Here is a 17,650-nt window from a genome sequence, read left to right on the forward strand (position 1 = left end):
TAAGTGAATAAGATCACTGTCTTCCATTACTATTCCATTTAGATATATCAATTTTAGGAAGTATGTTCTAAATCATTCCCTAATAATTATCTAGGCCCCAGTGGAACTGCACTTCCAAGATTCAAAGGCCCTAATACAAAGAAAGACATGGGCACTAAAATAAATTCGCAAAGATCTGTTCATTATCACTTTGTTTAATACTGTTTAGAATCAGGTAATTTAGGAAGTAATTAGGTATGCCATCTAGGGTCCAATAACATTTGCTTGTTTATAAATCATTTCCTTGAAAAATGACGAATTAAAAGAAAGTGTTCACAATCACTTACTAATTGGAGAGTTAAATAGCAATAAAAAAAATCACCTCCAAAATTAGTATAAAAAAAGATTTTGATTCATAAACAACTGATTCATATATAATCATTTAAAATACATTTACTGCACAGGGAAAGAAAGTTATATTATCATTTGAGCTTTCAAAACTGAATAATCTGCCTTCTCATCTCCATAATACTCTCTAATCCAAACGCAGACATTCGGTTTCATGGAAAGTTACCTTTTTTCTTAAGTAAGAGTTGGAGGTTTTCAGGAGTTTCTCTACCTCTCCTGCAAGATCTCTGCACATCTCTGAGGAGCCCATGCAGCCGAGGGTACAAAGTGCTAGCCCCTGTACATATTGCGTGCTATGATTAAGATCACTGCAAAAGAAAGAAGGGGGTAGAAATGAACATGCCCTGCCTGGTGCTCCCCATGAAGAAGCTTCACAATCTAACGAGGTAGCTCTGAACGATTCATGATTTCTCTAATACAGAAAATATTTATTAGGATTATTTTTGAAAAAAGTGTTTATTCTAACTTTATTACAAATTACAACACAGCAAACTGACTGACAGTCTGTTCTACATGCTTGCAACCCAATGTTTCCAAATACCAAAGCAACATAAACTGGACAACATGCTATCTGTTGGATGTTAAAAGACAACTCTCTTTAGGAAACTCAGCAAACCACTGAAAGTAAAAACTAGCAATGACAGAATATGAAGCACAACTGTATATTTAAAAGATTTTAATATGCTCTATTACTAACTACAAAAAAAAGTAATACAGTAACGAAAACCTTAAAAAAAAAATCAGAAAACAATCTCTACTGCTAGAGCATTTAAGATGACTTAAATAAACATCACAACAGAAACACTCTATACTATATACTCTATACTTAAACACTCTATACTCTAAATACTATACCATAAGGTCTTTGATATTATGATATAGTATTAACCTTGATGTTACATTAATTTTTACACTTTTATTTATTCAAAAGAAGAAAAAATTAGTAACTAAAAAGATAGCTAATTAAACCATCATAAACTAAGCTAGATGTTTACAGTGAGGCTCAGTATCTAGTGATACAGATACAAAAAATTCTATTTCTAACAGGCATTGATTACTGTACAGAATTATTTCTAAACCAGCCTGAAGTATACTTCCAGAAAAGCTGAAATATTAAAAGCTTAAACCAGTAAAATCATTTATATATTATAACCAACTCTTACCATTCAGAAGCTGAATTATTATGTTGAGTTATGCTACTTCCACCAGCTTTAAGAGCATTTTAAAATCGTTTAGCTCAGTGGTTCTCAAACTGTGATTAAAGAATCTCTGGAAGTCCCCAAGACTGTTTCAGAGGGTCCACGAAATACAAACTATTTTCACAATACTAACTCATTATTTGTCAGCTTTATTGACACCCGCACTGATAGTGCAAAGGCAATGGTGGGGAAAACTATGGCACATTAACACAAATCAGGGCAGAGGCACCAAACTATAATAGTAGTCACTGAATACACTGCCACACACTTATAGTAAAAGAAGGGAGGGAGGGAGGGAGTTTCACTTAATACTGCCCATGACAAAGCAGTAAAAATGATAAGTTTTATTATACCTTGACTCTTTTTTTTTTTTTTTTTAAAGCCACGCCACACGGCTTGCAGGATCTCAGCTCCCTGATCAGGGATTGAACCCGGGCCACTGCAGTGAAAGCCCAGAATCCTAACCACTAGGCCACCAGGGAGCTCCCATATACCTTGACTCTTGAGTGCACATTTTTTAACATTCTGCGTGACAAAATGGAAAGTATGCATAAAGTACTTCTGATGCATACTGGAGTAAAGTGGCAATCTCAGAGAAAAGCACTTGTGTATTTGTTTCATTTGCAAGCTAAACTACAAACTAGCTACTATTAAAATGAACATCAGGGGCTTCCCTGGTGGCGCAGTGGTTGAGAATCTGCCTGCCAATGCAGGGGACACGGGTTCGAGCCCTGGTCTGGGAAGATCCCACATGCCGCGGAGCGACTAGGCCCGTGAGTCACAATTGCTGAGCCTGCGCGTCTGGAGCCTGTGCTCCGCAACAGAGAAGCCGCGATAGTGAGAGGCCCGAGCACCGCGATGAAGAGTGGCCCCCACTTGTCGCAACTAGAGAAAGCCCTCGCACAGAAACAAAGACCCAACACAGCCATAAAAATAAATAAATAAATAAAATTTTAAAAAATAAATAAATAAATAAAATGAACATCATTCTTATTTGAAAAATAACTGACAACTATAATTATTAAGATGTGATTATCTGCCAAACATTTTCTGGAAGAAGAGCCAAGTAAGCTTATCACTTCAAGAGCAACAAGTGACAATATTTGTTGCCAATGATAAAATCTAAGCTTTGAAGTGAAAATTAGAATTTTGGAATATTTGTATTGCCACCGTGAACCTGACACTCTATCAATACTTTAAAACTCAGTGAACCAATTTTCTCCAAATGCCTTAAGCATGATGTTTAAAAAGCATGCAAGAGTAAAAGATTCATTCAAAGCCTAAGACAGACCAATGGGTTTTAATATAACAAAGAACCAAACTTCACTGATATGGTTTCAGACTCCACATTGTAAATAACCCTAAAGAAACTACCACTTGTGGAGTTTTGATATACTATCATAGAACATTATCCATAGTTATCTGAAAGGTTATTGAAGTCCTCTTTCTTTTTCAAACTACATTATCTGTGAAAGGCTAGATCTTCTTCATATACTTAATCAAAACGTAACATAAGAAACTGAATGCAGAAGCAAATATGAGCATCTAGCTTCTAGCTTCCATTAGGTTAGATATTAAAGAGATTTACAAAATTGTAAAATAATGCCATTCTTCTCACTGAAATTGTTCTTGTTCTGGAAAATAGTTTTTCATAAAAAAATTTATTTGTTAACATTGTAATGGGTTCATTATTGGTCATTTTATTTTTATTTATTTATTTATTTTGGTAATTTCAAATGAACTAATAAATGGTTTTAGGCTTCCCTGAAAAACAAAGAAAGGAAAGGAAACAGAAGGTAAAGTGTCAATCAGTCAGGTTTGCTATTGTCTACCAATTTGAATATTTAAGATAAAAATTACTGATAAAATAAAGTTTAACTTAACTATGGCTTTACCATTTAGTGTCCTAGTTCCCAAGAGTATTTAGTTGACTCTTCAATCATTTTTCAATGATTAAGAATATTTGCATAATGCAAGCTCTTAAAGTATTATATTTAATTTTTAAAGATTTAATTCCAAGATCATTAATGTCAGAGTTTTTCTAGGCCAATGAACAATGAGGTAAACATTCATCATTAAACAGAAAAACTGTTGGTACATATGATGCCCCATAATCGAAATGCAAAAAACCTCACAAATAAACAAAAAAACCCATTCATTAACAGATTAAAAAAACACACAGGGGACTTCCCCGTGGTCCAGTGGTAAAGAATCCACCTTCCAATGCAGGGGACGCGGGTTCAATCCCTGGTTGGGGAACTAAGATCCCACATGCCGCAGGGCAAATAAGCCCATGCACCACAACTACTGAGCTCGCGTGCCTCAATGAGAGAGCCCACATGCCACAAACTACACAGCCCAGGCACCCTGGAGCCCATGCGCCACAACTAGAGAGAAAAAGAGAGAGAAAACCCATAGGCCACAACTAGAGAAGACCACACGCCACAACGAAGATCCCGCACCACAATGAAAGATCCCGCATGCCTCAACGAAGACCCCACGTGCCGCAAGTAAGACCCGACGCAGCCAAAAAACTAAAGAAAATAAATTAAAAAAAAAAAAACTGAATTATCCAAAGTCCTTTAACTGAGCTTAAACTGAAGTGCCAGATCAATTCCCAACTATTATTAGCTCTCTCCTAAATTCACTTGGGGCTTAGCTGGGTCTCATGAAAATTAAACACAAAGATTCCTTCTTTGCCTGTATGCCTATTCTTCAATTTTTATCAAGCTACAAACCTATACTTGAGTTTGGTATTAAGTCTCTAATATGAACTTGCTGCTAGGCAGAACTGCCAAATTATCAGCATATGATTGAAGGCTTGAATAATAAGGGCACAGAGCATGCAAGAACAAAAATTAAAGAAACTTTCAGAGGCCTGTCCAGAATAAATGTGTAAAGTCACATTAAACATCTAAAATGTAACCTCCATGACACCAAGGATTTCTGTCCATTTTTTTCATTCTCCATCCCCAAAGCTCATAACACCTCCTGGCATACAACAGGTATACAATAAATATTTGTTGAATAAATGAACCAACTTAGTATTTTCATTACTAATATTTATTTCAAGGCCAAAAAGAACAAGATTCTCCCAAATTAAGTCACAGAGTCAATGTATTTACATGACACACTATATTTACAAGCAATCGTAATTCTCATTTTGAAATTTTTCATTATCCATTGGGAAATTTTAAATTATAATTTTTACCACAGCAAAATATATGAGTTCAGTGTCTTCAAATTGATCACCTATATCCCCCAATTCTACTTTCTGTCAAATACAGAAATACTATAAATGAAAAAGAAATCTAAAAAAGGAGATTAAACCAACAGACAAACCAAAACCAAATCAAAACAAACCAAAAAGTACCTTTAACCAATATGGCCATCAGAACTTCCATAACTTTCTTTCTTTTTTAAAAAAAAATTTATTTATTTAATTTATTTATTTTTGGCTGCGTTGGGTCTTTTTTGCTGCGCACGGGCTTTTTCTCTAGTTGCAGTGAGCAGGGGCTACTCTTCGTTATGGTGTGCGGGCTTCTCATTGCGGTGGCTTCTCTAGTTGCAGAGCACGGGCTCTAGGCACGGGGGCTTCAGTAGTTGTGGCTCGCGGGCCCTAGAGCGCAAGCTCAGTAGTTGTGGTGCACGGGCTTAGTTGCTCCACGGCATGTGGGATCTTCCCGGACCAGGGCTCGAACCCATGTCCCCTGCACTGGCAGGCGGACTCTTAACCACTGCGCCACCAGGGAAACCCTAAAACTTCCGTTAACTTTCTAACAGAAATTTATTATAAGAGAGATACTGAGAACTGTTAATTCCCTACTCACAGGTCCTCTAATTTCTCCAGAATGGCAAGCATTAACTTTGTAAGTTAAACACATAACTGGACTAGTAAATCAGTAAAGCACCCATTAGAGAAAAAAGGACTTATACACAAAAATTCACAGGGCTAAATATAATTCCCAGCAACTGAAATCTGGGATTAGACTGCTGACAAGCAAGACCTCTCTTTTTACCTTTAAATGGTATTTATTAAGAATATACACTGGTAATTATTTAATAAACACAATGTTTCATTATTCGTGGTATTCAAAAAAATATATGATAAGAAAGCTCAGATTTACCAATGCTCTTTCTATTCTATGAAAGTCCAAATGCTTATCCATGGCTAAATAGTTGCTATGACTCAAGATGTACAGCAATGCCTTCATTTAGTTAAATTATCCCCTACAGAAGTTTTAATCGTTTGCTTAGCCTCTTTACGTATAAGCTACAGAACCAAAAGCAGCTCAAATACATTCTAGACAGTAAATATAAAATCAATAAATAGAAGCTTTTGATGTCTTATTATAAAAAAGACCTAAAAGTACAAAGTAGTTATTGGAAGAAAGAAATTAAGACTCACTTCTTGATACAGTTGGTCATGAGAAGATGGACATCTTGTCTTTCATCTAACAGCAGCATTGCCCCTAAATAGCCAATGCGTTTGTCTGTGAATTTTTGAGAGGCGATAAGCTTGAGGCACTCCAACTACAAATAAAAAATAAATAAATAAATAAATAATTTTAAAAAAGAAAAAAATTAAGAAATTGCTACCATAATCAGGAAAGCAATGTTTTTAACCCAGAGTCAATGGTTACCTAAAGTACATAGGTATAACCTGTATAATCAAACCACCAAAATAAAAGGCAAAGGTTTAAGATCGTTCAATATCTTCATAATAATAATCAAGTTCTGGAACAGATCATCTTGTCAAGGTCCTATGGTATTTGCCATCCAAATAATCTGTGAAGTTTACCTTAGATCTATATATTCATACAAACTACTAAAGGGTTGTCATAAAGTTTTAATAAACCTAATTCCTAATTTAATTCCCAGGTTATATTAAACGAGCACCAAGCTCATGTGTGTATTTAATATCTGGTTCCTATTGTGAATATCAAAAACTCAGTAACTGGAAACATACCAAAGTGCCAAACAGTGTCCTGAACACCAGGAATGTACAACTGAAGAAGAGGTAGACAAAAACTAACTTTAACATAATGTGGAAAGTGCTACATTTAGGGCTCGAACCAAGTACTATGGAGAGGTGAGGTTTTAGGAATCAAATACAGAAGTAAACAAACACACACAAGCCAGAGGAAAACCCAGTAATGGAATTAACCTAAAATGTTTTATATGACTTCTTCTTTACATAATTCTTCTTTACACAATCCTCAGAGCTTAAGAATCCGTGTAGTTATTTACAATAGCCAAGACATGGAAACAAGCCAAGTGCCCATCAACAGATGATTGGTTTAAGATGTGGTGTGTATGTGTATAAAAATATATATATGTATATGTACATATATACATATAATGGAATATTAGTCATAAAAAATAATGAAATAGCACCATTTGCAGCAACATGGATGGACCTAGAGATTATCATATTAAGTGAAGTAAGTCAGAGAAAGACGAACGTTGTATGATATCACTTATATGTGGAATCTAAAAAATAATACAAATGAATCTATTTACAAAACAGAAACAGACTCAGGAAATAGAAAACTTACGGTTACCAAAGGGGAAAGAGAGAGGGAGAGGGATAAATTAGGAGTAATTAACAGATACAAACTACTATACATAAAATAGATAAGGAACAAGGATTTACTGTATAGCACAAGAAACTATATTCAATATCTTGTAATAACTTATAATGGAAAATAATCTGAAAAATATATATATATAAAAAACTCAATCACTTTGCTATACACGAAACAGACAATATTGTAAATCAACAATACTTCAATTAAAAAAAAAAAAAAGAGTCCTTGTATTTAAACAGTTTGTCTCTCTACTTAGCCTTTCTTGAACATCACAGTCACTCTGATATACTTTATCATTCCATCTTCACTAACATGGAAGAGGCCAAACATTCCCTCTCGGGCAGTGGTTTACAAAGGGTATACACAAGTTAGACTCTTCAAGAGGGGTTTTTCAAACTATGCTCCCATTTAGAATCACTGCATTCCAAGGAAAGGGGCTCAGATGCAGACTGGTGTAGACAGGAATGTAAGATCACATGAGACTACTTCCCATATGAATCTGCCTGTAAGTATGAAAGTCAAACTGAGAAATGTAAAAGAGTTTACAAATAAACCTGTTTTGAGCTATTTAAAAACTGCTCTCTCAATGTACCTACAATAAAAACACCTAAATGTTGTGGGATGACTACACCATCATGAGCAAATCAAAGAAGCCTCAAAGGGAGAATAACCAGGATCCCAAGGAAAACTGAAATGCCTCTGAGATCAACAAAGATTATCTAACAACCCTTCCCTTCCGTCTACACATTCAATTTAAATTTCAAAAACAATTTCTGAAATAGAAGATGTTTACAGTCATTCTTACAATGTCAGCAGAAAAATTACTGCTGAGGTGAATGAGAAAATCACAAGTTAAAATGTTATTAGAAAAATCTTTCTCTTTTTCAAACTGAAGGACTTTAAATCTTTCCATTTAATCATTCTATAAATAAGTATTTTAGCAGTAAAAGAAAATGTTCTAAGAACCAGGTATCACTGAAATGTTTATCATGCTTACTGAATCACGCTTCAGGCAAACAGCAAGCATTACACAAACTACCCAAATTTTTTTTTCTTAAGGTGAACTAATGAAAAGGACACTCAGGCATTAATATTACTTCATATTTTTAAAGGTCAAGTTTTAAGACAGTCACACCAAAAGTTATTGATGACTGGTGAGTACAATTTGTTGCTTTTTGTGACAGCTGTTAAAACTTACCTAATAACTAAATAGCCAAAAGAAAAACTAAAATTAAAGGGACAAATACTAAATTAATTCTTTTTTAATATTTCCTGTTGGTACAGTGACTTTGCTCTAAGAATGAGCTGCTGTTTTTTTTTTTTTTGAAGGTGACAAATTTGAGGGGAAAATACAAGATTATATACTGGAAATGGCCTCTGAAATACATACTCCAGTGAAGGATTACCTCTGATCACACTTCACATTTACAGTGGCCAGCAAATAGAGCTCAGACTGTACCACGTGTCATCATTAAAAGTGTTATCAAGGTTTTCAAATGTTGAAAAAGAAAATGACTGGAGGGGAATACAATGGGATGTGGGTAAATGTGAGGAGAGGGCATCCACTTTTGAGCAGCAATCACTAAAAACACAACTCAACACTTACATGAGTTACAGAACACAAAAAAAATAGTAACCAATTAAATGTATCCACCCCTTAGACAACAACCTCAACTTCCATCGAGAACTACTGCTCCTCACTTAGAGCTACTTGAAACTGCCACCTGAAACACTGCTAACCCACAAATCTGGCTTTAAATCCACCATAAACAGTCCATGACCAAGGTAACAGAAAACTTTTGCTTTTACCCCAAACTCTGTGAGCAAAAGTCAAAAGACAAATGACAAACTTGGAAAAAATATTTGCAACTCATTTCACAGACACGAAATCCTATACAACAGGATTCTACAAACTTATTTTTAAAAAGACCAACAACGAATATAAAAAGTCAAAGAATTTGAACAGACAGTTCAAACTAAGAAATAATTCAAACATACAAAATGAAGTTCAATCTCCTCATAAAACAAATGCAACCACATCTAGGAAAATTTACTAAAAAATCATTGACCTGTACACCTGAAAAGGGTGTGTTATATGATATGCAAAATATGATTCAGTGAAGTTATTAAAAAAGAAAAAGAAATGCAAATCAAAACCATATTGAGATACTACTTTTTAACCTATTAGCAAAGATAAAAAACTGTCATAACAGTGCAAGGACATTAGTAATGGCAGTATAAACTTGCACAAGATGTAGTAAGAAAGATTTGGTCTATCTAAATTACAAACACACATATCCTTTGACTCAACAAATCCACTTTTAGGAACTTACAATGCATTTATATTCACACATGAGCAAAATAATGGATATTATTCCATTGTAGTATTACTTTAAACAGTAAGATTGGAAATAAATGTCCGTTAATAAGACATCAGTTAAATAAATTGATTCACACATATAACAGAATACTACGCTGTATGACTACCATGAGCATGTCAATAAAGTTGGAAAAAAATAAGTACAAGGAAGCTCTTTATATATTGGTATGGGTTAATCTTCAAGACAGATTAATAAGCAGACAGTGCATACAGTATGTTACAATATATTTTTGGAAGAGGCGAGAATATGTATGTCCATCGCCTGGAGATGTATAAAATGTCTCTGGAAGTACAGTCAAGAAATGAATACCACAAGTTGCCTATAAGGAGGGAAACTAAGTGACTGGAAGAGGATAGAAAGCAGAGTTTTCATCGTATATCCTTTTGTATCCTTTAAATTTTGCGTCGATGAACTGTCATTATTTATTTCAAAGATAAATAATATTGGGCTGGGAGAGAAAAAACTGCAGGATAAAGAGAACTTACATCTAACTTGTAGTTAGAAAAGTTAATACAATAATATTATAATTAAAAAGGAAAAAAACAACAAATCATTTGTTCCCCCTCCAAAGTTAAACAACATATATTTCAAAAAATAGCAAAAAAGCATTTGAGTCTTGGAATCATTTCATGAAAAAGCCCTTGAAAAATTTAAGAACAAAATCATATGAAAATATAACTCAGTAAATGGAAACAATCAACCTTTTAAAGATAACTTAAATTTATAATGAGCAATTACTGTTTTATTCTATCATACCTGTGATGCCGCAGGAACGTGTTAAGAAGTATGCTCCCTTCTTATCTCTATTCCCCACAAGGGCTGTGCTCTTTTCTGCTGACAGTTATTTTGTATTCTTCACCTACTATCAATTTCTTCCTTAACAAGCTCTTAATATACTGATACTTGCTTATCCACAGCAACCTTCTCCCTCTCCCCCGACCTACATCCCAAAGGGTTGACTGTGGTAACCCTTTGCTACTCACTGATTTTTTTATATTTATTTTCCAAGTGTTTTGAGACACTGTGGTTTTCCTTTAATTTAGAAAGCTCCTGCTGTGTCCAAACCAATGTGCTAGTCATTCTGATACACAGTTAGAAGGACACATAAAAGAAAACCAGCATTTGAATATTTATCATAAAATATGATATATATATACCGTGACAGTCATGCACAAGCTACTGTGAAAACAAAGTAGGAAGGCCACCCAATTCAGAAACTAAGAAAACATCTGAGAAAGGTTTCTACCTCATTACAAAACACTTAATGGAACAGAAAGAAACCAGTTAGGAGCTTTGCCTCTCTTATCCTGGTTCTAGCTAAGAGACCTATGTGAGTTATTTCAACAATCTGGGCCTAGTTTCCTTATCACTAAGGTAACTGAGCCACATCATGGAAGACAGTGCCCTAACAGTTGTCCTACACTCCATGTCTTCAAGGCAAATAGTCCCTAATTCTCTCCAGCTGATCCCTGAACTTTTCTCAGAATATTTTCTCAGCAGAAGCATTCCAGAGAGCCATGAGCAACAAGCCTTAAGGGACTGAAGTTATCAGCCTCCTTTAGAACAAATACAGTGCCTTAAAAATCACTAATCAAAATCACCTCGGAGGGTTCTAAGATATATAGGTCACCCCCAGGATATTCTGATGGAGTAGATTTGAGAGAAAGCCTAACAACTTAATTTTTACATACTTTTCCTAGATGACTCAATGCTCCAATTTTCCTTGAATTTCAAAGCAATTTTTAAAAGGAGAACTTTACCAAGTTTCTGGCCTTGTTACATTTTTCTGAAGCAAGTAAAAATACTGCCTTTTATCAGCATTAATCTGGTTGCCCTTTAGAAAAAAGCTGCACTCGTTTTGTTAGCTTTTAGAACAATTTCCCAAAAGGTCAAATGCACATATACATTTGCTTTTAATTTAACACTGAGCTTTATGATGTGAACAATCATCCTAATGAAAAGATGCAATTAAAATATTGTAAACATTAACGGATTTGCAACTGATTGGTTAGGTCTTAGTTACTTGTATTTCATTTTAATACTCAGAAATAACTTTCTAGTTTATACACACACACACACACATTCTTGAAGAACAAGATTATAACTGCTTTACCACTATGTAGCTTGGCAACATAAAATCTATATGGACCAGAGCCTGTTTTTTCATTCTTCTGGCATTAACATTCCTATTGTATCCCATTTTTTTTTCTCTTGAGAAAATTTATTATGAAATATTTTACTCAAAAATTTGACCTACCAACGAGCTTTATCAAATCTTAATTTTACCCTATTTATTTAATAAATTTAATATTACAAATTCAACTGAATCCCTCTGAATATTCTGCCTCAATCTGTTCCCTCTATCCCAGGAGTAACCAAAACTCAAAACTGCCGTTGATCATTGTCATGTCATATGTCCTTAGCTATACATGTAGAGACAATTGTTTTTGAACGTTTTAAACTTTACACAAAGTATCATATTGTATTCCTGCTCTTTTCACTCAACATCTTTTGAGCATTACTCACATCCAGACAAGAAGCTCCAATTCGGTCATATTCATTGCTATAGAGTATCCCATGTATGAATATACTACAACTTACCTATTCTTTTTTTTTATAAATTTATTTATTTTATTTATTTTATTTTTGGCTGCGTTGGGTCTTCGTTGCTGCACACAGGCTTTCTATAGTTGTGGCGAGCGGGGGCTACTCTTCGTTGTGGTGAGCAGGCTTCTCATTGCGGTGGGTTCTCTTGTTGCGGAGCACAGGCTCTAGGCACGAAGTCTTCAGTAGTTGTGGCACACGGGCTCAGTAGTTGTGGCTCACGGGCTCTAGAGTGCAGGCTCAGTAGTTGTGGCACACAGGCTTAGCTGCTACGTGGCATGGGGGATCTTCCCGGAGCAGGGCTCAAACCCATGTCCCCTGCATTGGCAGGCAGATTCTTAACCACTGTGCCACCAGGGAAGCCCAACTTACCTATTCTTTTTGTGGAGATACAGATTGTTCCCAATGCTTTCCTAACAGAAACAAAACTACAATGAACACTTATAAAACGTCTCTTTTTAAACAGACAAGGAGGCTTGATCAGATTCAGGTTTATCAGTTTTTCTTTTGTTTTGATTTAGCAAATATAATTCGCAGGTGGTGGTATGAACTTTCATCAGGAGGCATATAATTATTTCTGGTGGTTGTCTCTCTTGTGACATTAGCAGCACCAATGATCATCAGGGGTTGCAAAATGGTAATATCCTAATTCTTCCATTCCTTCTTCATTAGCTGGATTATTCCTCTAAGGAGCAATTTCTCTGTATATACCATTGGATCACCAATAGTTCCTTCAGAAGGAACTTAGCAATAATTCCTTTACAAGGAACTACTGGTAAGGAAAGGCAGGATAAATGTTTGTTTCTTTCCTTTTATTTATCAGTTTTCAAAATAATGAGTCAGTTCCCTAGTATCCTCCAAAGATGACCAATGAAATTTTCAAAAAATTTTTTAATTATTATGAACTCATTGATATAAACTTACTTGGTATGTTTCAACTACAATTATTACTTTTATTAAAAGCTCAAACTTTCTCATTTTGAGGCATGACAACCTCCTCTTGTGGCTACCATATCCTTTTAAAATGACCTCTGTAGTTTTTCTTGACTTCTGATACAGTACAACAGTCCAAGCTTATTCTGTACATTTCCTGCCCCCGATTTGGGATCAGCCATCTTTCTAATGGGCCTGACCCTTTTAGAATAAAAGGGTATTTGGAGACCACAATCTGAGCTTAAGTGTGCTCAAGGCAAGGATGCCTACTATCACCTCTTCTTTTCAATATTGTTCTCCATGTACAGTATAGTAAGGAAATAAGAAAATGTTTAAGGATGGAAAAGGAAGGGAACTGCCATCATTTGCAGACAGTATTGTTGACCATATGGAAACAATGGAGTCCGCAGGGACTCTTAAAACTAAGTAATGTTGCTAGGCAGATAAACAGACAAAAATCAATTATATTTCTATATACCTACAACATAATTATTAAAAATTTTGAAGAATGCTATTTACAATAGGAACAAGAGCTCCAGGGAACCTAGCAATAAGTTTCACCAAAGATGTGTAAGACCTTATGGAGAATACTGTAAAACTTCAGAGAACCTAAGGAAGTGAAATGCTATACTATACTATATTGATGGAGAGGAAGACTATTGCAGACAGGTAATTGGGTACAGCAGGCCAGGATGGAACTGGGGAGAAAGAGAATGCATGCCGAGCCTGGAGAAGGTCCCCAGCCTACTACTACCACGTGAAAATGTGGATCCAGTGTTGCCAAATCCTCTTGACTTTCTCGGAGAAACTAGAAATCCAGATTTCCGTGAGAAGTTATTTGATTTTTATATGTAGGCAGCAAACTCAAAACAATTTTAAGTACTGTGCAGGACAAACAAAATACATCTGTGAAGAATTTGGGCCCTGAGCCACCATTTTCTACTCCTGCAATCTACCCACTTCTTCAGATATTCAACTTTATTTCTGGGTTGTGTTTAAGCCAGACACGTGAAAGTTTACACACCCTACAGGAAATCTATCATTGCTTTTGTTGTAAAAATGTTGAGGATATTGTCTCTTACATTACTAAAAGACCCCTAAATAAAAGACCCATGAAAGAACATCCCTTTTAGAATTCAGTGCTTTTCCTAAATTTTGTTTGCTGTCCCTTAGGAAATGGTAAAATTGGTAATGTCTGATAGTTTTTTAAGAACAAAACAAATGTTTAACATTTATTAATTTAATTAAATTTTAGAATTCAGTGCTTTTCCTAAATTTTGTTTGCTGTCCCTTAGGAAATGGTAAAATTGGTAATGTCTGATAGTTTTTTAAGAACAAAACAAATGTTTAACATTTATTAATTTAATTAAATTTTAGAATAACCCTATAAAGTAGTATTACGAATATCCCCGTTTTACATATGAGGAAACAAGAAAGGTTAATAAGGTTCTTGCTCAAAACCACACAGACAGTAAAGTAGCAAAGCCAATTCACATCGAGGCAGTCTGGTTCCCGCAGCTGTGCTCTTAAATTCTAGTAGTAACAACCACATAACTGAATCTTTTTTTTCTTGCCTGGGCTGCCTCCCCAACAGCAACTACACAGGCCTTGTGTTCTGAATTCTTCCTTCTCCTAACTCTTACCTTCTACTATTCTGTTTCCCTTTTAAATAGATGCTGGTAACATATGCCATCTCAAATCTTTTTTACTGCAAGGCAGGGCTAAAATAATTAATTAACTTAATGCAAATAGCTATTTATAGATTTAAACTAAACACAAAGAATGAATAGGTTTTAGAGTTATATATACAAGGTTGAGTCACTTAAGTCACTTAAACTCTAAATTTCAGTTTACACAAGTCACTTAAACTCTAAATTTCAGTTTCCTCATCTGTACTATGAGGATACTACCTACCTCATGGGTTTTATTGTAAAATTTAAGTAAGACTTTTAAAATATGGTTACTAAAAATTTTTAAATTATACATCTGGCTCATATTTAATTTCTGTTGTACAGTATCATGTTAGATACTGCAGTAAAAAAGAAAAAGAAACAGGTGAAATTAGCTTTAATAATATATTTTATTCAGCCCAATATATCTAAAATATCATTTCAACATATAATCAGCATATAAATTATTAGCTATTTTACATCTTTCTTTTGTACTAAGGTTTCTAAACACAGTATGTATTTTACACTTACAGCACATCTTAATTTGTACACTACATATCCATCAGAAATACGTGAACTGTATTTAGATTTCATAAAACTTACAATTGATAAAATAGATTCACATACCCAAGTTTTAAAACATATTTAAAAGTTTTCCAATAACTGCATCAAGTACCCACCCAAAATTTATTTTCCTTTAATAGTCACCTCAGTTGAACTAGCCACATTTCCAAAGACCAGTGGCTACACAGCTAGTGGCTATCATAATGTACAGTGCACATCTAACAAATAAAATGCAATTAAAGGCTGGCTGTTCTTACACATAATTAAATGAAAATGACACTGTGATTCATACATGCAGGAGAGAGAATCTTGATAGGAACCTTTTTATGGGTACATTATAAAAGCAATTCCAAAGGGTAGGGTACCAAATTACTCATATGGATAGGGCCGTGACTTATTCAAACAGAGGGAACAGAATGAGGGCCTTAAAATTATGATTCCTATTCCCACTCAGAAAAATCTTTATTTTTTCGTATCAAAATTTTAGTACTTTCCTTGAGTGTGAACACTCTCCGCCTAAGACTTAAATGTTTTATCTAATTAAGTTCCAAAACACCTAGACAGACTTGAAAAGCAGTTTTATTTAAACATGTTATAAAAATAAATCTTAGAGATATATATATAGAAAGCTCCTTTACAAAATGAAGTATCACCAAAGTCTATCCTATGATTTTAAATTCCAGAGTCTGTCTTTAAAGTACACCCTTTGGAGTATATAAATCTACTGTTTCCATGATGTTAACAGTAGTACTCTCTGAGTAGAAGGATTAGGAGTCTTCCCTTCACTTGACTATCTAACTTAATGAGTCTACTTAAAATCAACCAAAAAGAATATATGAACATCTATTTGCTTTATACTAATTATGTCACGTACTACATGGATAATCACGCCTAGATCCACTTCTGATATAGTAAAAGCATATGACGTTTATTTATAGAAGACAGCTGTTGTTTTTGACTGCCTAGTATCTGGTCCTTTCCTCTGATATTAACAACTCAATTTTCCTTTGGGGAATTAATGCTCTCCCACTCTCAAACATGTATTTCTAGAGAGGCTGATCTCATTTCCTGCCCCAAAATGAGCATAAAAGTAACCCAAGTCAGCCTGGTAAGATTCAATCCCATTACTTTTTTGTTTTAACCTAAGGGTGAGGGCATCTCCTTCCACTGAAGTTAATGAGCTGAACAGAAGATAAACTGATGACCATCTTTCCTGATAAATATATCAAAACATTAACAATATTATCTTTGAATAATGCAAATATGGGTAGCATTTTTTTCTACTTGTACCTAATACTGCACATTCTTTCTTTTAATTTTGCAGTCTTTGCAATAAAAAGACTACTTAGCATATAATTAAATTCTTAAGTGAAATAAAATTTAATAGCATTCATAAGAATTAAAAAACAACCCACTATACCCTTCTCTGTGACTCAATCTCCCTTACCACATACAAACGTGGAAAGAAGAAAGCACTTATCACCAAGAATATCATGCCCAGACTGGCTGTATGTGTTTGTATGTGGGAGCAAATCAAGAGGCAGACCTGCACAGTGGTTATAGCTATCAAGGAATGAGGTAATTAGGACAAAATCCTTAAATGCTATTACTTGGCAACCATCTAATTTCTTTTACTTAAAAACATCTGTTGGGGGTGTTCCTCATAATATCACTGCACTGAGGAAATAATTAAGAAAACATTTAGCAAACTTTTCTTAAATGTATACTCATTATAGTCCAGGCCCTCTGACAGAACAATCACAATCTACTGGTTAATCCCGGTCAATTTTTAAAGTCACTGCCACCATCAAAACATACCCTAATCCACATAATGAGAGATTCCCAATGGAAAGGACAATTGATGGCAATATCATGCCTTCCCAGGTCTGCAGCCTTCTCTCTCAATTCTACCCTCAGTCCACAATAATCAGACTCCAAGGACATCAAAAATAGCCTGTCCTCCCCATCAGGAAAGACCGACAATCCCTGACCTATTGACATTAAAATAAGAGTACCCTTGCTAGATGTGGTCTCAGCCCAGCCTACCTGTCCAAAGTGAGCAGGGTAGCCCAGCATGTGCATATATAGTAATTTTGCCACATTCCGACACCGGTATGTATTGTCTTCTTCTCTAAAAGATGACCGAATTGCAGCACATTCTTTCTGGATCATTTCTCGTTCTTCGGCTTGGGTTCGGGCTGTCCGGATGGTCCGGATCAGCTCCCGCAATCTGATGGGGGCTGGCATTCTCTGGATATAGAAAGACATTAAATAAAGACGTTCACATTTTTTACTACCAAAACCATTCACACAACTTCCCA

At 35.0% G+C, this 17,650-nt stretch overlaps 1 protein-coding gene across 2 annotated transcripts in view; it reads right to left on the reverse strand.

Moving 5' to 3' along the window:
- AP1G1 (adaptor related protein complex 1 subunit gamma 1) overlaps positions 1-17,650 on the reverse strand; it is a 76,429-nt gene that overhangs the window by 31,787 nt on the left and 26,992 nt on the right. The window contains exons 2-4 of one of the 2 annotated variants that reach the window (XM_082369816.1): positions 17,376-17,579; positions 5,995-6,119; positions 554-695 (exon numbers count right to left, since the gene is read on the reverse strand). In XM_082369816.1, coding sequence (XP_082225942.1) covers positions 554-695; positions 5,995-6,119; positions 17,376-17,576 — 468 coding nt within the window. In that variant the 5' untranslated portion in view covers positions 17,577-17,579. Of the gene's footprint in view, positions 1-553; positions 696-5,994; positions 6,120-17,375; positions 17,600-17,650 lie in introns of those variants that run through there. The other variant, XM_082369815.1, reaches the window with a different exon arrangement.

This window comes from Balaenoptera borealis (assembly GCF_965194805.1).
Source record: "Balaenoptera borealis genome assembly, chromosome: 19".
NCBI lineage: Eukaryota > Metazoa > Chordata > Mammalia > Artiodactyla > Balaenopteridae > Balaenoptera > Balaenoptera borealis.